Source organism: Xenopus laevis, chromosome 4L, assembly GCF_017654675.1.
Source record: "Xenopus laevis strain J_2021 chromosome 4L, Xenopus_laevis_v10.1, whole genome shotgun sequence".
NCBI lineage: Eukaryota > Metazoa > Chordata > Amphibia > Anura > Pipidae > Xenopus > Xenopus laevis.
In genome coordinates this window covers 130,908,158-130,925,389 of record NC_054377.1, presented here as the reverse complement: position 1 = coordinate 130,925,389, position 17,232 = coordinate 130,908,158, and the positions used below count along the sequence as shown (strand labels likewise).

At 41.8% G+C, this 17,232-nt stretch overlaps 1 protein-coding gene across 5 annotated transcripts in view; it reads left to right on the top strand.

Moving 5' to 3' along the window:
* The first annotated feature begins 5,060 nt into the window (after positions 1–5,060).
* Positions 5,061–17,232, top strand: part of rad18.L (RAD18, E3 ubiquitin protein ligase L homeolog) — a 195,883-nt gene continuing 183,711 nt past the window's right edge. The window contains exons 1-2 of one of the 5 annotated variants that reach the window (XM_041590812.1): positions 5,061–5,206; positions 14,790–14,871. Coding sequence is in view for 3 of the 5 variants with exons in the window: in XM_041590807.1 (XP_041446741.1) it covers positions 5,668–5,721; positions 14,790–14,871 (136 nt within the window). In the remaining 2 variants the exon portion in view is untranslated. The other 4 variants (XM_041590810.1, XM_041590807.1, XM_041590809.1 and 1 more) reach the window with 4 other exon arrangements.

The window sequence follows — 17,232 nt, the reverse complement described above, 5'->3', positions numbered from 1 at the left end:
TCGTGCCTGCTATAGCCAAACCCTCAAGATAGTTTACAATTTCACCTTGTTTCCTACATTCTGCAATTACGATGTTATTGGCAATAACATTTCTCATCCTCGGATAGCATCACTCAATGCCTATACATTTGTTCTGCAATGCAGCACTCTGGGACATCATTATTTCTTTCCCTTCATCTGCAAGACAATGCAATAACAATTTGGAAAAATAAATGAAACTGATATTTTCAAACCATACTGACTCAGATATGCATGGAGTCCCTGGAAATGCACAGTGCATTTGTTCAACTGGGACATGTGATATCACCATCTGGGCAATAGCAAGACACTGAAGACGGCTCACATTTAAGTGCCGAAGCGTTGATTAAATTCACTTTTCTTTCTTCACAAGACCTTTGAGTGCGGACTCCTTTTGTTTATTTATATACATATATATATATATATATATATATATATATATATATATATATATATATATATATATATATATATATGTGTGTGTGTGTGTGCAATTAGATAAACTTGCACAACTCTCAAACACATTTATTTGTGGTTTTAAGTCCTTGGAACCAGCAGCCGCTGAAACCACAAGAAACCCAGTCCCTGTAAAATGTAATCTCTACTTGACCGTTTCACTGGTGATTGCAATCAGAATTGGTCCGTCACCTTGATTACTCAAAGCTCCCATATTTTGTGTGTGTGTTTTTAAATGATAACCATCATCTGTGACCACAGCCTAATGGAAGTTTTTGCTTTGCTCTACTTTGGACTGCCAATGATCAGAGAATTAGATTTCTGGGCTCAGCTGGCTGATATTTTTTGGAATACATGCAGATTTATATAAGGATGGGCAAACCCAGACAAAGGGCAAATTAACTTATGATTCAATAAAGCACTTGTTTTTGTGTAAATGGCATGTAAGATTCATTGAATGTTTATTAGCTTCAATATACATTACTATCAAGCAGTGCCTAACAGTCGGTGTGTATGATTATACATTATAGGTATTGGAGTTAAGTATATGTTTAATTATATCCATATCAATTAACTACAACAGAACCACTACATTCTGTGTGTGTATACATATTGTGGGGATTTGCTCACACTGTTATTAGTAGAGTCAAGGCGGATGGGAGACAGAGGACAATTTCAGTTGAAAACAGATTTCTCACTGCACTTTATAGAAAGCAATATAGGTTTGGGACCTGTTATCTGTAATTTGGATCTTCATATCTTATTAACATTAAACCCAATAGGCTGGCTTTGCTTCCAGAAAGGATAAATTATAACTTAGTTTGGATCAAGTAGATATGAGATCCATTATATCGAAACTCATCCAGAAAGCTCCGAATTACAAAAAAGGCTGTCTCCCATGTTATTAACATTAAACCCAATAGGCTGGCTTTGCTTCCAGAAAGGATAAATTATATCTTAGTTTGGATCAAGTAGATATGAGATCCATTATATCGAAACTCATCCAGAAAGCTCCGAATTACAAAAAAGGCTGTCTCCCATAGACTTAATTTTATCCAGATAATCAACATTTTTAAGTCATTTACTTTTTCTCTGTAATAATAAAACAATGCCTTGTACTTAATCCAAATTAAGATAATCCTTATTGGATGCAAAACCATCCTACTGGGTTTATTTAATATTTACATGATTTTTTAGTAGACGTAAGGTATGAAGATCCAAATCACAGAAAGATCCGTTATCTGGAAAATCCCAGGTCCCAAACATACCTGTACTCTTTTATTTTTACAGAGGAAAATGGAAATCATTTTAAAAATGTTGGACTTTTTGGATAATATGGATTATATGGGAGATGGCCATTCCATAATTCAGAGCTTTATGGATAACAGGTTTCTGGGTAACAGATCCAATACATCTACAAATCAAACAGAAAAAGTACGTATGAAAGAAATGTTTCTCTAAAGTTGACCATATACTATAAAATATTCTTGTTTGGTGACTTTGCCACCACCTCAATTGAATGATGTGCTAAATCTGATTGTTGGCCCTAGGGCCATATGATAGGATTGAATATAATCAGTAGGAGCGAGGACTGTATCAAGTAGCCAATGTGGTCTTCGATCCCGTGGGAAAATCAAACCTGCTTGATCTGCATCTGCCCAATTTTCTACCAAATATTGATCTGGTGGGCCCGTTGAAGGGCCCCACCATACATGGGAATATGAGCTGTCTTATCTTTCTAAAGGACCCAAATCGGCAGCTTAAATCTTCCCATTTATGGCCACCTTAAGTCGCTGGTTAACCTGACGAAGGACCCTCACTCTTTTGGGTCTACATGGAGTTTTAGACCATAAACAAAATAAGGTCCAGTACCTTGAAGGAATTCAGCTTCCTATCACTGCTGCCCTACAGAAAAGCACCTTCTCTTACACACCAATGCGCAGTATCGTAACTAGAGGGGGGCAGGCCCTGGTGGGTGACGCGCAGCCGGGCCCCCGCCCCCCTCCGTACGGCCCTGGCCTGATCGCACCCTCTGCTCCCCCGGTAGTTCCGCCACTGCTAGTGCGCACACAAACACACCATTGCATAACATGTTTCCCTGCAGGTTGCCTCTTCATAGGCCCCTCTGTGTTTTCTTGGTTCTCTTTCAGTGGCGTTCTGGTAGGGGAATTATATTTATAAAAGAGCATCGGGATTGACAGTTGTTTGGGGTCCAAATTACCATAGCAACCATGCATTGATTTGAATAAGAAACTGGAATATGCAGTGGAGTAACTATAGAGGAAGCAGACTCCACAGTCACAGGGGGGGGCTGGACTGTGGATTCCTCTATAGTTAATTAAAAAACGCTCCTCCCCAGCCTCTCTCTGTTAAGGTGGCCATAGGCGCAAAGATCCTATCGTACGAATCGAGGATTCGTACAATTTTCGGACCGTGTATGGAGAGTCCCGACATTTTTCGTCCGGCGAAGATCGGTTGTTTGGTCGATCGGACAGGTTTGATTTTGTCCCGACCATCCCGCCGGAGCCCATTGCGCTCTCATCGTGATCCGATCGTTCGGCCATAGGGCCGAACGTTCAGATTACCCCCGATATAGCCATGCCCGCTAGTGGCATATTGGGGCAAGGTCGGCTCGTTTGCCGATGTCTCCAAACGAGTGGATCTTTGCGTCTATGGCCACCTTTACTGTCGAGGAAGGGGGAAGCAAATCCGGTGGGATGTGGGAGGAGATGGCGTGGGATGTGGCCGTGGCGGGAAGTGGGCGGAAGGATGGGGATCAGAGTGTGCCAGGCCACTCTGAAGATTTTTTTGCAGGGGGGGGCAAGGTTACACCACTGGGAATATGAATAGGAGAGGGACTCTATAGAAATATGAGTAATAAAAAGAAATAACAACATACCACCCAACTGTCCCGTTTTCAGAAGGACAGTCCCTCTTTTGACAGCTCAACCCACAGTCCTTCATTTGCACTGGAAAGTTCAGATTTTCTCTGCACTAAACAGCCAGAAAAAGAAACAAAGTTTCTAACTTAATTGGCTTTTGGCAGAGAGCCCAGAACAGCCACAGCAGCAGATAATGTGTGTTTACCACTGCCTGGAATAAAAAGTTGTTTGCAGTAACACTGCTGGAGTTCCTCTTCCTTCTCCTATACTTGGATTTTTTGCAGCAGTTGCAGCACAGAGCAACTATTAAGAAATTGGACGCATATCATTTGGAAAAGCTGTGCTAACCACCATTCCCCTCTTCTATTTTGGGCAGCAGCAGATAAAGATACTTTTGTAACAATTTTGAGATAAGCAAATAAGTAATTGTAATAAGATAACAGGTCTCTTGGGAGAAGTTAGACTCACAGCTTAAAGGGCAATTCACTTTCATTAGCAAAACTGCAATAACTGAAAAAAAACCCCCACAGAAATATGTTCAAACTTTCATAACCTGCCAAATTTTGTAAAATGAGCATGGTAATTAGGGGGTGAGGCCACAAAAATGGGAGTGGTCAAAAAAATCACTGCACTATGAGCGGCAACTTTTTTTGTCCCTCTTTTTATTTCCAAAATGTTGGGAGGTATGGAATACATTTGTAACCTTACAGAGCATTTGTTTTTAGATGGGTTCAGTGACCCCCATTTGAAAGCTGGAAAAAGGCAAATAATTAAAATACTATAAAAAAAATAAATAAATAATGAAGACAAATTTAAGTTGCTTAAAACTGGCCATTTTATAATATATCAACTATTAAGGGGCAAATTTACTTGAGGTCGAATATCGAGGGTTAATAAACCCTCGATATTCGACTGTCGAAGTTAAATCCTTCGACTTCGAATATCGAAGGATTTAGCGCTATTCGTTCGATCGAACGAGAAATTGTTCGATCGAACGATTAAATCATTTGAATCGTTTGATTCGAACGATTTTAATCCGTTGATTGAACGATTTTTGGTAGCTTTTAGGTGGCGAACTAGGGGGTTGAAGTTTTTTCTTAAAGAGACAGTACTTAGACTATCGAATGGTCGAATAGTCGAATGATTTTTAGTTCGAATCGTTCGATTCGAAGTCAAAGTCGTAGTTGAAGGTCGAAGTAGCCCATTCGATGGTCGAAGTAGCCAAAAAAACATTCGAAATTCGAAGTTTTTTCCCTCTATTCCTTCACTCGATCTAAGTAAATGGGCCCCTTAATAAAGTAATGGTGGCCATACACGGGCAGATAAAGCTGCCGATATCGGTCGTTTGGACCGATTTGACAGCTTACCGACCCGTCGGAGCCCCTTGGCGCATCGAATTACCCCAGATATAGCCATGCCGTTATTGGCATATCGGGGAAAGATCCGCTCGTTTGGCGATGACGCCAAACTAGGGTTGCCACCTGTCCGGTTTTGAACCGGACAGCCCGGTATTTTGAAGGGCTGCCCGGTTCAATGCTTCCTGCCCGGTTTTCCAAATAAGGAAAACCGGGCGGGATTAGCTTGATTGACGCCGCGATCGGCCAATCGGCGATCGCGACGTCATAGCTCCGCCCCGTGACGTCACGGGACCGCCCACTGACGTCACGGGAACGCCCACTGACGTCACGGGAACGCCCACTGACGTCACGGGACCACCCCCTGTCCGGCTGGAGCCACAGGGAAAGGTGGCAACCCTACGCCAAACGAGAGGATCTTTGAGTCTATGGCCACCTTAAAGGTTAACCACGCTTTTAAGCAGCTGCTCAGGTCCTTGAGGGACAGAATGGCAGGTCAGTTCCCACAAGCCAATAACAACAGGGGTGACTTGTGAAGACTAATTACTGCTAGGAATCGCCATCTCTGATCTGGGTTAACAGCAGCATCGTCACAGGCCTAAACCCCGCCCCTTTTGCGGCAATAACCGCGTTCACGCTTGACATTTTGTCCAGTCAGGTGTCAGACCCTCAAACATTCTTCTATCGTTGTCCGATTTTACACGTAGAACACATCTAAAGTACATGACCGCATTAAATTACCCAGTGCTATGTCACATATTGCGTTTATTTGGATATGGGGACCTTCAAAAGTGCTTTAAACCCAGTTTGGCAATGTTCTGGCATATTGCTTTGTGTTGTAGTCACGAAGATTGAACTACCTTTCCCGACATGCTTTGCGCAGGCTCACGTGACGCTCACAATAGCGCGCGAAATTTGGGGGTAGCTAGGGTTCGGGCCGCTGTATTCCAGGTTCCATGGCAACGACACCGGAGCCGGTATCTAAGGCAAAGGGCAAGCAGCCCGTAGAGGTAAGGTTCTGTATGAGACGCTGAAATAAAGGGAACTTGTTACTGTTGCGATCTAATAGAGTTGCGTTATCATTGTGCCTTTACAGGAAGTCCTGCCTCCTCCTGTTCTAGCCAAGGCTGCAGTATTATGTATAACATTGGACTGTATTGTGTAACCCTGACTTATTACATGGTTTCTATATAGATCTCCTACGTGTGCAGCTGTTGTTAAACTGGGGCATATCATTGTAAGCAACAATGAAGCTGTTGTATTTTTTTTAAACAATTGGAAAGATTAAATTGAAGTCTATACCAGTTTTCTCTGGTTCTACTCTTGAAACAAGGTAGAAGTCAACTCTCCTCTGGCTCCTGCAACATTGTTTGTTTTAGAGTCAGAGAATGCATTGCTTTCAGTAACAATGACACATTACTGATACGGTCATGGGAAAACATGTTTTTTTCACAACACATCATTTAACAGTGCTGCTCCAGCAGAATTCTGCACTGAAATCCATTTTTCAAAAGAGCAAACAGATTTTGTTATATTCAATTTTGAAATCTGACATGGGACTAGATATATTGTCAATTTCCCAGCTGCCCCTAGTCATGTGACTTGTGCTCTGATAAACTTCAATCACTCTTTACTGCTGTACTGCAAGTTGGAGTGATATCATCCCCCTCCCCCCCAGCAGCCTAAAAACAGAACAATGGGAAGGTAACCAGATAGCAGCTCCCTAACCCAAGATAACAGCTCCCTGGTAGATCTAAGAACAGCACTCAATAGTAAAATCCAAGTCCCACTGAGACTGATTCAGTTACATTGAGTAGGAGAAATAACAGCCTGCCAGAAAGCAGTTCCATCCTAAAGTGCAGACACAAGTCACATGACTGGGGGCAGCTGAGAAACTGACAATATGTCTATCCCCATGTCAGATTTCAAAATTGAATAGAAAAAAAATCTGTTTCCCCTTTTGGGAAATGGATTTCAGTGCAGAAGTCTGCTGGAGCAGCACTATTAACTGATGTGTTGTGAAAAAAACATGTTATTCCATGACAGTATCCCTTTAAACTTGACGGAAAGGCTGGATGTGTGTTGTAAAGTTGCTTAGAATTTTGAGTGGCGTTCCCTTTATCAACAGTTGTTGGGCTACAGTTAAACATCGCTGATTTATATGCGCTTATTCCCTCAGGGCAGAGACAGACGAGAAGAATCAAGGAGATTAAGTCGACCGGTGACAAATCACCTTTTCTTCAGGGGACTAGTCTTCCCCGAACTGCCTCCCCGCCAGCTAGAATCTAAATCTCCGGCGGGATGGCACTCGGAGTGCTTAGTTTCCAAAGTCGCCTGAAGTTTCCTCATGAGACGATTTAGATTCTAGCAGCCAGGGAGGCAGTTCAGGGAGATTAGTCACCCAAAGATGAAGCGGTTTGACGCCGGGCGACTATATCTCACTGAATATTCTCGTCTGTCTCTGCCCTCACAAGGAAACTTCTGGCGGCTTCGGATTTAGATTCTAGCCAGCGGGAAGGCAGTTTGGGGAGATTAGTCACCTGAAGAAGAGGCGATTTGACACCGGGCGACTAAATCTCCCCCAATCTCTATGTGTGTCTCTGCCCTTAGGTGACTCCACTTCATTGACTGGTGACTTTCAGTGATTTAGGGTAAGGCCAGATGAGGAGATTCGGGGAGATTTTGTCGCCTGGCGACTTATCGCCACGTCTTTTGCGCGACTATCTCCCCGAACTGCCTCAGCGTCTTTTCCCCATAGGCGCAGTAGCCAGGCGACAAAATCTCCCCGAATCTCCTCGTCTGGCCTTACCCTTATATTGGCAGTGCAGCTGCTTCTAAATATTTTTGTTACCTGGGGGGGAAAAGGTTCAGTGTTCTTAGGGGGGGGGGGGTGGATTCATTATTCCTGTAGCTCCACCTGGCCTCCTAGTGTAAGGCTACTGTAAATCACAGCAGGATATTTTGAACATCAATTAAAGGGGTTATAAAGCCATAAATAAAATTAATGAAAGGAACAAATTCTAGCTTTCGGATATCCATTGATACTATTGGTTTTCCCATCTGAAGTGTTAGTCCTGCATTGTAATGATGTGTGGGTTAGGAAAACTCAACCCACACCCGAGCCTTAACCTCAAAGCTTTAATCCGCACCTGCAAAATGTTACCATTGTAGGACCCACACATGACCCGTACCCGTGTCATCTCGCTCTGTAGTGTGCTACTTCTGTGCGCACCTCTGGTTTCAAGACATGGAATCTTCAGGAGCAGTAGAGCACTGTCCTTCCCCAGCCTGAGCCGCTCCCAACCCTAACCTGCAATGGCTTGCCAAATCTCAACTGGAACCCGTCCAACCGGTGGTCAACTCACTTGGTCACCACTGGTTACAGGTCAATCCACACATCCCTACTGCATTGGGTTGGTTTACCTGCAGGAATGGGTGTGGGTCTCCGGATCACGGGTCTCCGGATCACAGGTCTCATTATGAGCAAGTTCCCTGATGATGTCGCTTCCAGTTTGCAGCAATAGCACTTCCAGATAAATGCAGGCCGAAAATCAGTCCCTGTGCTCCTATAAGCTTTGTGATGTGCCTGCTAACTGAGCCAGAGGCTTCATTTTACCATAAAGGCAATCGAGGGATAGCTTTTGGATGCCTATATGGTAAATAAAACTTTTGTGGAAAAAAAACCCCCACATCCCCTGCTGCTGGGTACTTTTCCATCAAATCTAGCAACTGAGGTGGGGGTTCCTTCGTCGACGCTCAGGCAGAAGTGACTTCACCTCCACTACACCAATTTCTGGTTAAAAAGCCATTTTTTGGGTTAAAAAAACCCTCTAATTTTTAGAGATTTATTTTACCCTGACCTAGGAAATAGCTCAAATCCGAAAATACACCATCTAAAACCTGTCGAAGGTCATGTAGGAGTCAATGGCAGAGGTCCCTTGAACCATTCATCTTGTTTGATATTGTTGTTGCTTTTTGTCTGTCTTGGTGGCCATAAGCCAGTAAGGCACATTGTGAGTAGTGTTAAGATGGCCATAAATGCACAAATAAAATCTTTGTATGATTTTCTGTGCTTGAATGTGGGCTGGCAATCCCCACTAAAGATTGAACTTGTAACGTCTTCCACTTACCGTGGCAGGCAGAATCAACTTATTTAAAATGGTAGTTCTCCCAAAGTTGACATATGTTTTCCGTCAGTCCCCTGTAATGATCCCCTGTTCCATCTTCAATAAGATTAAGGGGCTTATGTTAACCTTCTTTTGGAATGGGGAGCAGCCTAGGATTTCACTGCAAACCCTGCAACTACCAACTACCAGAGGGGGGTTGGCAGCACCAAATTTGTATATGTATTATCTGGCAGCGCAAATGGTGGTGGCATGGAGATGGATGGCGCCTTCGCCTACCAATGTAGCTACTATGTTAGAGGAGCAAATTGTGGGATCTCAGGAAAGTCTTAAGAACCTATTGTACAGGGGCACGGCCTCTGTAGGGAGGGTGACTCCACAAATGATAGCAATAGTTGGAGCTTGGAGAATGGTGTGCCAACTTTTCCCTAAACCTCAACCACATTGCTCGCAGTATACTCCACTATGGTGTAACCCCAAGCTTCAACATCTTAAGACTATCCCAGACCCTCAGTTATGGTCGCGTTATGATATCAAATACATCTTGGATATTATGCCGGAAGGCACTCTTTTAACCTTTCCAGAACTACAACACTCTTTCTCTTTCCCCAATAACATGTACTTGCAACTGCGACATGCAGTGGGGTCCCAGTTTGTTACCCAACCTATTGATGTATCTCCGAGAGGAGTGGAACTCTTGGGACGTTCTGAGGATCTTAAGAAACCCCTCTCAACCTTTTACAATAGATTACTGCTAGCAGGTAGCACCTTCCTCCCTAAACTGTATAGCAAATGGCAGGGAGATATCCCACACCTTTCAATAGAACAATGGGAAGACGTACTAGAGGCTACCTTTGATGGGATTATTTGTAGCAGGGATAGACTAACTCAGTTAAAATTTCTACATAGGATTTATCTTACACCTCATAGGTTGCATTAATGAACCCGGAGATTGGGCAAGAATGTCCGAGATGCCGATACTCTCCAGCAGATTTCTTTCATATGGTGTGGAACTGTGCTAGGGGCGCAACGCTTTTGGGGGACCGTGGTGAATCATATACGGGATAGGACAGGCTTAGTCATCCCATTGGACCCACTAGTAATCTTACTTAACCAGGTGGAGGATCTTTCATATGGTAGAGCTCAGAGAATGTTGATTATATTACTGTGTATGTATGCAAAAAAACCTATAGCAATCCATTGGAAATCTGCTGAGGGTCCCAAACCTGGTAACTTGGGAGACACTGATCGACAAAGCCATCCCTCTTTACAGGCTTACGTATATTAGGCGGGGGTGCCCACAAAAATTTGATAAAATATGTGCATCTTGGGTGGATTTTGAACCCACCTAGGAATCATTAGCTAATGTTTTCTGATTCCCGTCTCAGATTGAATGATATATATAGCTTTTGTTCTGGAATTCTGTTGGTACTATGTCTTGTCATGGGTAGGGCGAATAAGTACATGTATATGGAAGATGTGATGGATTACACTGCACCGTTATTGTTTTTTTTTTTTTCTTTTATTATTTGGCTGGGGTTGAAATGTTACCTACAGTTCATATGTTGTACAACAAACGATTGCTCATTTGCTATGCAATGTAATAATATGTACACATTTCTGCTTAATAAAAAAGAATTGTTATAAAAAAAAAAAAAATTGAACTTGTATCAAAGTATTTACAATATAATGTGCTGTTGCTCTGCACTGGTAAAACTTTCATGTTTGCTTTAGAAAGACTACTATAGTTTAAAGGAGAACTAAACCCCTGTTAATCAATAATCCCCTTCCCTCCATTGGCCCCCCTCCCTGCTTTCTTCCTCCATACCTTAGTTGAAAAAGTGTCCCTGGCATTAACCTAGGCATATTCATGCAGAGTAGCGCAGCGGAGCTCTTCTTCACCATCTTCTGTATAGGTCCCTTGTTCTCACTGTCGCTGTTTGGCCCGCTGGCTGATGCATGTGACCTATCTACCCCCCAGTTTCTAAAGTATAGAATGTAGAGTGACCACCATACTGAGCAATAAAGTGCTTAAAGGAGAAGGAAAGGCTAAAATTATGTCTATATAAATACACCAGTAAAATCAGAGTAATGATGTTCAGTCCTCTGTCAGAAGAAACACCACATTTCTTTCCTTCTATTGTGTACACATGGGCTTCTGTATCAGACTTCTGTTTTCAGCATAAACCTCCAGGACTAGGGCATGAGCATGCTCAGATTGTTCCTATCACCTCCCTTTTTCAACTTCCCTGCTGTAATCTGAGCCCAGAGCTATGAGTGGGCAGGAAGTGATGTCACACCAAGCTAATATGGCAGCTGCTATCCCAAACAAACAGAGAGTGTCTAAAGCTGTTAACTCAGGCATGGTAAAGCATTCTACAGAATAAATATAGTCTCATAGCTTGCACTATTGTGGCTAATCTATTGGCAATAAAATGCTTCAGTATCTTTCCTTCTCCTTTAAGCTAAATGAAAATTGATTGATGTAAAGAGCATTCACTTTGTGGTGAAAATGGTCTCCTTGCAAAGTTTAATTATTATATTCTAATATACAGTGACGCCTAAGCATCCCTTCATTTTTGAGTTTCCACTAGTATAGAGTTCACAACACATTTCCCTTATTTTAAATTTTTCAAGATTTTACATAAATTTTTCTGGTCCCCTAAAAAAATGTAAAATGGGGTTTCTACAGTATTTCTTTTGTATTCCTAGCCATACATGGAGTGTTTTGTATGGGTAACAAAACCAACCAACACAAACCGTGTCTGGACGTACTTTAACACACCAAGCGTTTACCCCTCTGTGTGCCCCATTTTTATTGTCAGATGTTGAGTGTCTGCTGGCAAATTAAAAATATGAAGCAGAGTGAGTGATCAGCGCATGGAAAACCTCCATCTACATTAAGGGGCACGTGTAAGACAAGCTGTGTAAAATAAATGACAAAATTATCAAGGTGTGTTTTATTTTACACCATGCGAATGCTAGATTTGTTATTTGACATTGCTTCAGACAGTCTTAAGTTCCAGTTCCAAACAATTTAAGCTGTTTTTACACAGTGAAGCCTGGTGAACTGTGGTGAATTATCCTGCCGTTTACACCACATAATAAATCTGCCCCTAAGCGTGACAGTGTTGTGTGATCCCATTGACTTGAGCCTGTCAGGACTCATAGACTGATGCATACCTCCCAACTGTCCCGTTTTTAGAGGGACAGTCCCTCTTTCGACAGCTCGACCAACAGTTCCTCATTTGTACTGGAAAGTCCAGTTTTTCTCTGCATTGAACAGCCAGAAAAATATACAAAGTTCCTAACTTAATTGGCTTTTGGCAGAGAGCCCAGAACAGCCACAAGGTTCACATAAGATACGTTTGTAACAATTTCAAGATAAGCAAATATGTAATTGTAACAATATAAGGTAACAGGTCCCTTGGAAAAAGTTATTCACCTTCATTAGCAAAACTGTAATAACTGAAAAAAAAACACAGAAAAATCTTCAAACTTTAATAACCTGCCAAATTTTGGAAAATGATAATTAGGGGTGTGGCCTCCCCAAACTTAATTGCTCTGTAAATTTAATTAAAGGTGTCTTAACTAATAAACATGAGGGAGGCAACAGGTTAAAAGCATACACTGTTGTTCTATGGGGAGGGTTAAGATGAGAAGGGAAAGCCCGTAATAATCGAGCCACAGTGTTCTCCAACTTGCTGGAAAAGGAGAATCTTCTTCGGCTCAGACTCTGCTGCTCTTGCCTGTTTTCCTTCCCAATGTAGGTTTAGAACTGCCCAGCAAGTGGAGGGACTACACAGAGGAATTATTGAGCAGGGAAATTCATGTATAGATGAGAAGAAAGTGTGTAGTATAACTTAATAATATAATAAGCACGCAGATATTCTTTATTTAACTTAGCTGCTATGCTATAGATAGGATTTTTTGTGTTATATGGGAGATGAAGGAATGTTGGCAAGGCTTTCTTAACCGTTATAAAGCTTAGATTTCTATAAAATCCCCTAATAATGACCTTCTAAAAAGAAAGGTACGTGCCTGATGCCCCTCAAGCTTTGCGCCCTAGGCACGTGCCTACTCTGCCTACCCCTAGTTCTGGCCCTGGCTGTTAGTATGGATTTAGGTGCTTATTGGGAGGGAGTCCTATAGGGCTGAATGTAGTTGAAAAGGGGCCTTTAAAGTACAAACCACTAAAAAAATGGTCATTTCTGTTACCCTGCACTGCTACCAATTTTTGCTTTAGACTGGGGACTACAGAAAGCGTTGTAGGACATCATGAGGAGAACACACGCTCCTGCATGCGCTCTCGTAAATAAGAAGTATGCAGACTTGTCTCTTATTATACTCGCTTATCCAAAGAAACTGCTGTCACTCCTCCATGCAATCTCCCCCCTCGTGGCTCATTCCTCAGCCCGCCCTCCGCTGTCATCAGCCCTCCATCCTCAGCCCTCCATCCTCAGCCCTCCATCCTCAGCTATCAGCCTGGCTTACGAGCTGAGGTCTGAGCACGGAGGGCTGAGGAGGGAGGGCTGAGGACGGAGAGCTTTTATAATGAAGACTGAGGAGGGAGGACTGAGGAAAGAGCCACGAGGGGGTGATTGCAACAGCGAATGTGGGAAGCACGAGACAAGTCTGCATACTTCTTCACTACGAGAGCGCATGCAGGAGCGTGTTCTCCTCATGATGTCCTAAAATGTGTTCCGTAGGGGACACTCCTTCATTTACATGGAATATGACTACTTGGACAGTTTGGACTAACTAGTAGTATCTGTGCACATTGGCCATCCACAAGTATAACCAAATCATGCTTGTGTAAGGGTCCCTAGGGTTCATTTTCCATATGTTTTGGAAATCCCCTTGTTTGGCCAGCAAATTTAGATATGGGATGGGGAGGGTTTCCTTTTCCAGGTTGAAGTGTGCTCCTGGCAGTTCCAGATTTTGTCAGGTGGTGTCACGGTTGTGTGCTCTTTCTCTTTGGGTGCGATGTGTTGAAAAGGTGGATCTCTTCTTAGAGTCTGGGACTTAGGCTCCAATAAGGAAAAGTCCCAAGGGAGGTGAACCTTGGAGAAGTCGGAGAACAGGGCCCCGTGAATGAGATATAGTACAGAGATAGTTGTAGGTGTATCTGCTGTCATATTACACTCTGGGAATGTAAGTCAGTCAAGCTAGAAATAGCAGTTCTGTGCTCTAACGTAGGAGAGTAGACTGACGGGATCTCTCCCAGATGATGCTGCCTGTTAGTGTAGAGATCATAGTGAATTGGGAATTTTATTTAATGTTTTCCCGGATTTTACTTTAAAATTTTGTCCTGATGTACCCAAAACTGTTTTTTTTTCCTCTATGAATGTTTTTGTTTGCGAAAATAAAGAGGTTTAAAATACTAACCAGATGTATATTTTGCCATGGTTCTGCCTGTACATGGTCAATTCAAATTAATGTGCCCCTTATACAGTTCTGCACCAATCACTTATTGCTTTAGGTTGTGTATGTGACTGACAGAGAGACTTGCACATGCCCCATAGTGTAACATTAATGCTACAGTGTGTAACCCATGTTATTAACACAGTTAATATTGTATCTCAAAGTAAAACAGACTCCCTTTCAGTACTTGAAGAAAAAGTTACTTTAACACATTTCCCTGATTTTACATTTTCACGGATTTTACATCATTTTTTCCTGGTCCCCCTGAAAAACGTAAAATGGGGCTTCTACTGTAAGTTGTTATTTTGTTCAAGAACTCCTGGCGTCCAAAAATCCTGTTTTGAGTTTTTTGAGAGGGATGGTTCTGCAACACCTTTCCATCCACACATGTGTGCGAGGTCTGATGTTAAGTGAAAGCTAGTCCTGGGTGGAAAATTAGGGTTACTGTATTCTTTTGTGTGTTATTCATGTGTATTTCTTGTTTTTCAGAAAATTGTCAGAATGGCTTTATTTATTTATTTTTTTTGCAGGATTTAGATGACTTGCTGCGCTGTGCAATCTGCTTTGATTACTTCAACATAGCCGTGATAATCCCGCAGTGTTCTCATAACTGTGAGTATTGTAATGTTGTCTGTGCTAACCTGCTCACCTAGGTACAATACATCAAATGACCTTGCATTGGCTGGTTCTTGTTTACTTTCTTATCAATGTCTTATAAACACATTTTGTCTTCCGTTCATAGACTATATGGTCCCTAACTGCTGAGCAGGGAAACAATCATACTTATGAACAGCAGGGGGAGCCCCCACCTTACTTCCCAGCCATGCAGAACTCAAGCAGCTTTGTTTATGATGATCCCTAAGCAGCCCAGACCACACTGAGCATGTGCACAGTTTTAGTCTTGCAAAGATGTTTAACAAAGTTACAAGATGGTGACCCCCTGTGGCCAATCTTTGAAAGCATAAATTATTTGTTTGATTAGGCTTGTGGTGCAGTAAGTTCATGTTTATATTTAGTATACAAATACAACATTTCTAGCCTTATTCTATTTTAGACTTTACATGCCCTTTAAAGTTGAATGTCCCTGTCTCTGGTGTTTCAGTCTGGCAGCTCAGTAATTCAGGTGCAGACTCTAGACTGTTACAATTTTGCAACATTGAGTTGATCCATTTCTCAGCAGCATCTCTGGAGTATTAGCAACTATTGCATCAATTCTAACAGCTGCCTGTAATGAAACCCAGAGATTCTGCTCAGCAGGGACAAAGATAAGAAATGTCAACTTAATGTATCCATTTAGAACAGTTTACAGGGTCGGCGACCCCCCTCCCAGAGTTGCTTCAGAAGGTGAAAAATGACACGTTACGCGTCAATATTAGAAAAACGGTCACACATAGTAAATAGAAAGTCATTGGAAAAAGTCGTTATTTCTGGCAATCTATCTGAAAACAACTAGTCGTTTGAATATGAAAATGCTATGCGCATAGTGTAAATGGACAGGACAGAACAACAGGAAGGTGTCCCTGTTACACATTCATGATATCAGTGGTGTAAACATTTGCCAGAAAAAAATAATACAATAATGAATTAGGAATGTAGTGGCTCTTCTATGTTCGCTACGTCATATTAGCGCTGCTTTTAATGTGATCATAAATCCATAAAAGCTTTCAGCTCAGTGACGTGTAATTAATGAAAACTGAACAAATGTGCTCTACAGTCAGATGTACTATATTTATAAAGATTTTCAGATCATGACAGATGTTTAGCTGCCTTCAACAACCCTGGGTAGGATAGGAACTGTAGCTCAGCAGCAGCCCATGAAACTTTTGATTGGACACAAGTTCTGCAACATCTGTGGAAAAAACATTTTTCACTGTAGAACAAGTTAGAGGGCTCCATTTTTAGCAGTACAGGTATGGGACCTGTTATCCAGAATGCTTGGGACCTGGTGTTTTCCGAATATGGATCTTTCTGTAATTTGGATCTCCATACCTTACTACTAGAAAATCATATAAACATTAAATAAACCCAAAAGCCTGGTTTTGCTTCCAATAAGGATTAATTATATAGTGAATAAAGTACCCCCTATTGTAAAATATAAGGATATTATAAGTTACAGAGGAGTTTCATGACCATTTAAAAACACGAGGTCGAAGGCCGAGTGTTTTTATACAGGTCATGGAACTCCGAGGTAACTTCTAATATCCTCATATTTTGCAACTGGGGGTACTTTATTTATTATAATACACAAGTTTCAGTGAGTCATTTGAAAGAAATTACATCAGAACTCACCGTTTATAACTGATGACATCAGAACTCACCGTTTATAAGGATATAATTTACAGGATTTTCAAGGCTTTTGTGTATTATATCTTAATTTAGATCAAGCATAAATACTGTTTTATTATTACAGAGAAAAGTGAAATAATTTTGGATTATTTGGGTAAACTGGAGTCTATGGAAGATAGCCTTTCCATAATTTGGAGCTTTCTGGATAATAGGTTTCCGGATAACCGATCCCATACCTGTATAAGTTATTGGACATGGCTTGAGTTACAAAGCAAGCAATTCATATAGGTAATGGTACCAGTCAGCACATAGACGGTACATACAAAGGTTTCATCATTGGCAACTTCGGACTGATTTTATTGTTTGGCTTACTGACCAACTATGTTATCACTTGTTGGGCTCATGCAGACTCTTTGGATGAGGACTACTTCTACGACCCCATGTATCCTTCAACCAATGGAATTTTCCAGCCGTCCCTGTCTAGAGTTCAGAAATTAAATTTGAAGTTTAGATATTGATTTGTGCGGGTGTTGTTTTCCCTATACTTTATTGGTCAGAAGTTAATACGTTCGAGAGGGACCTGGTTAAATTAATAGGCAGGGCAATGCAAATGTGTATTAAGGGTTTAATCGCTATATAATACATGAGCCATTGCTATCCTGTAAATTTCTGTATATCCCTATAAAC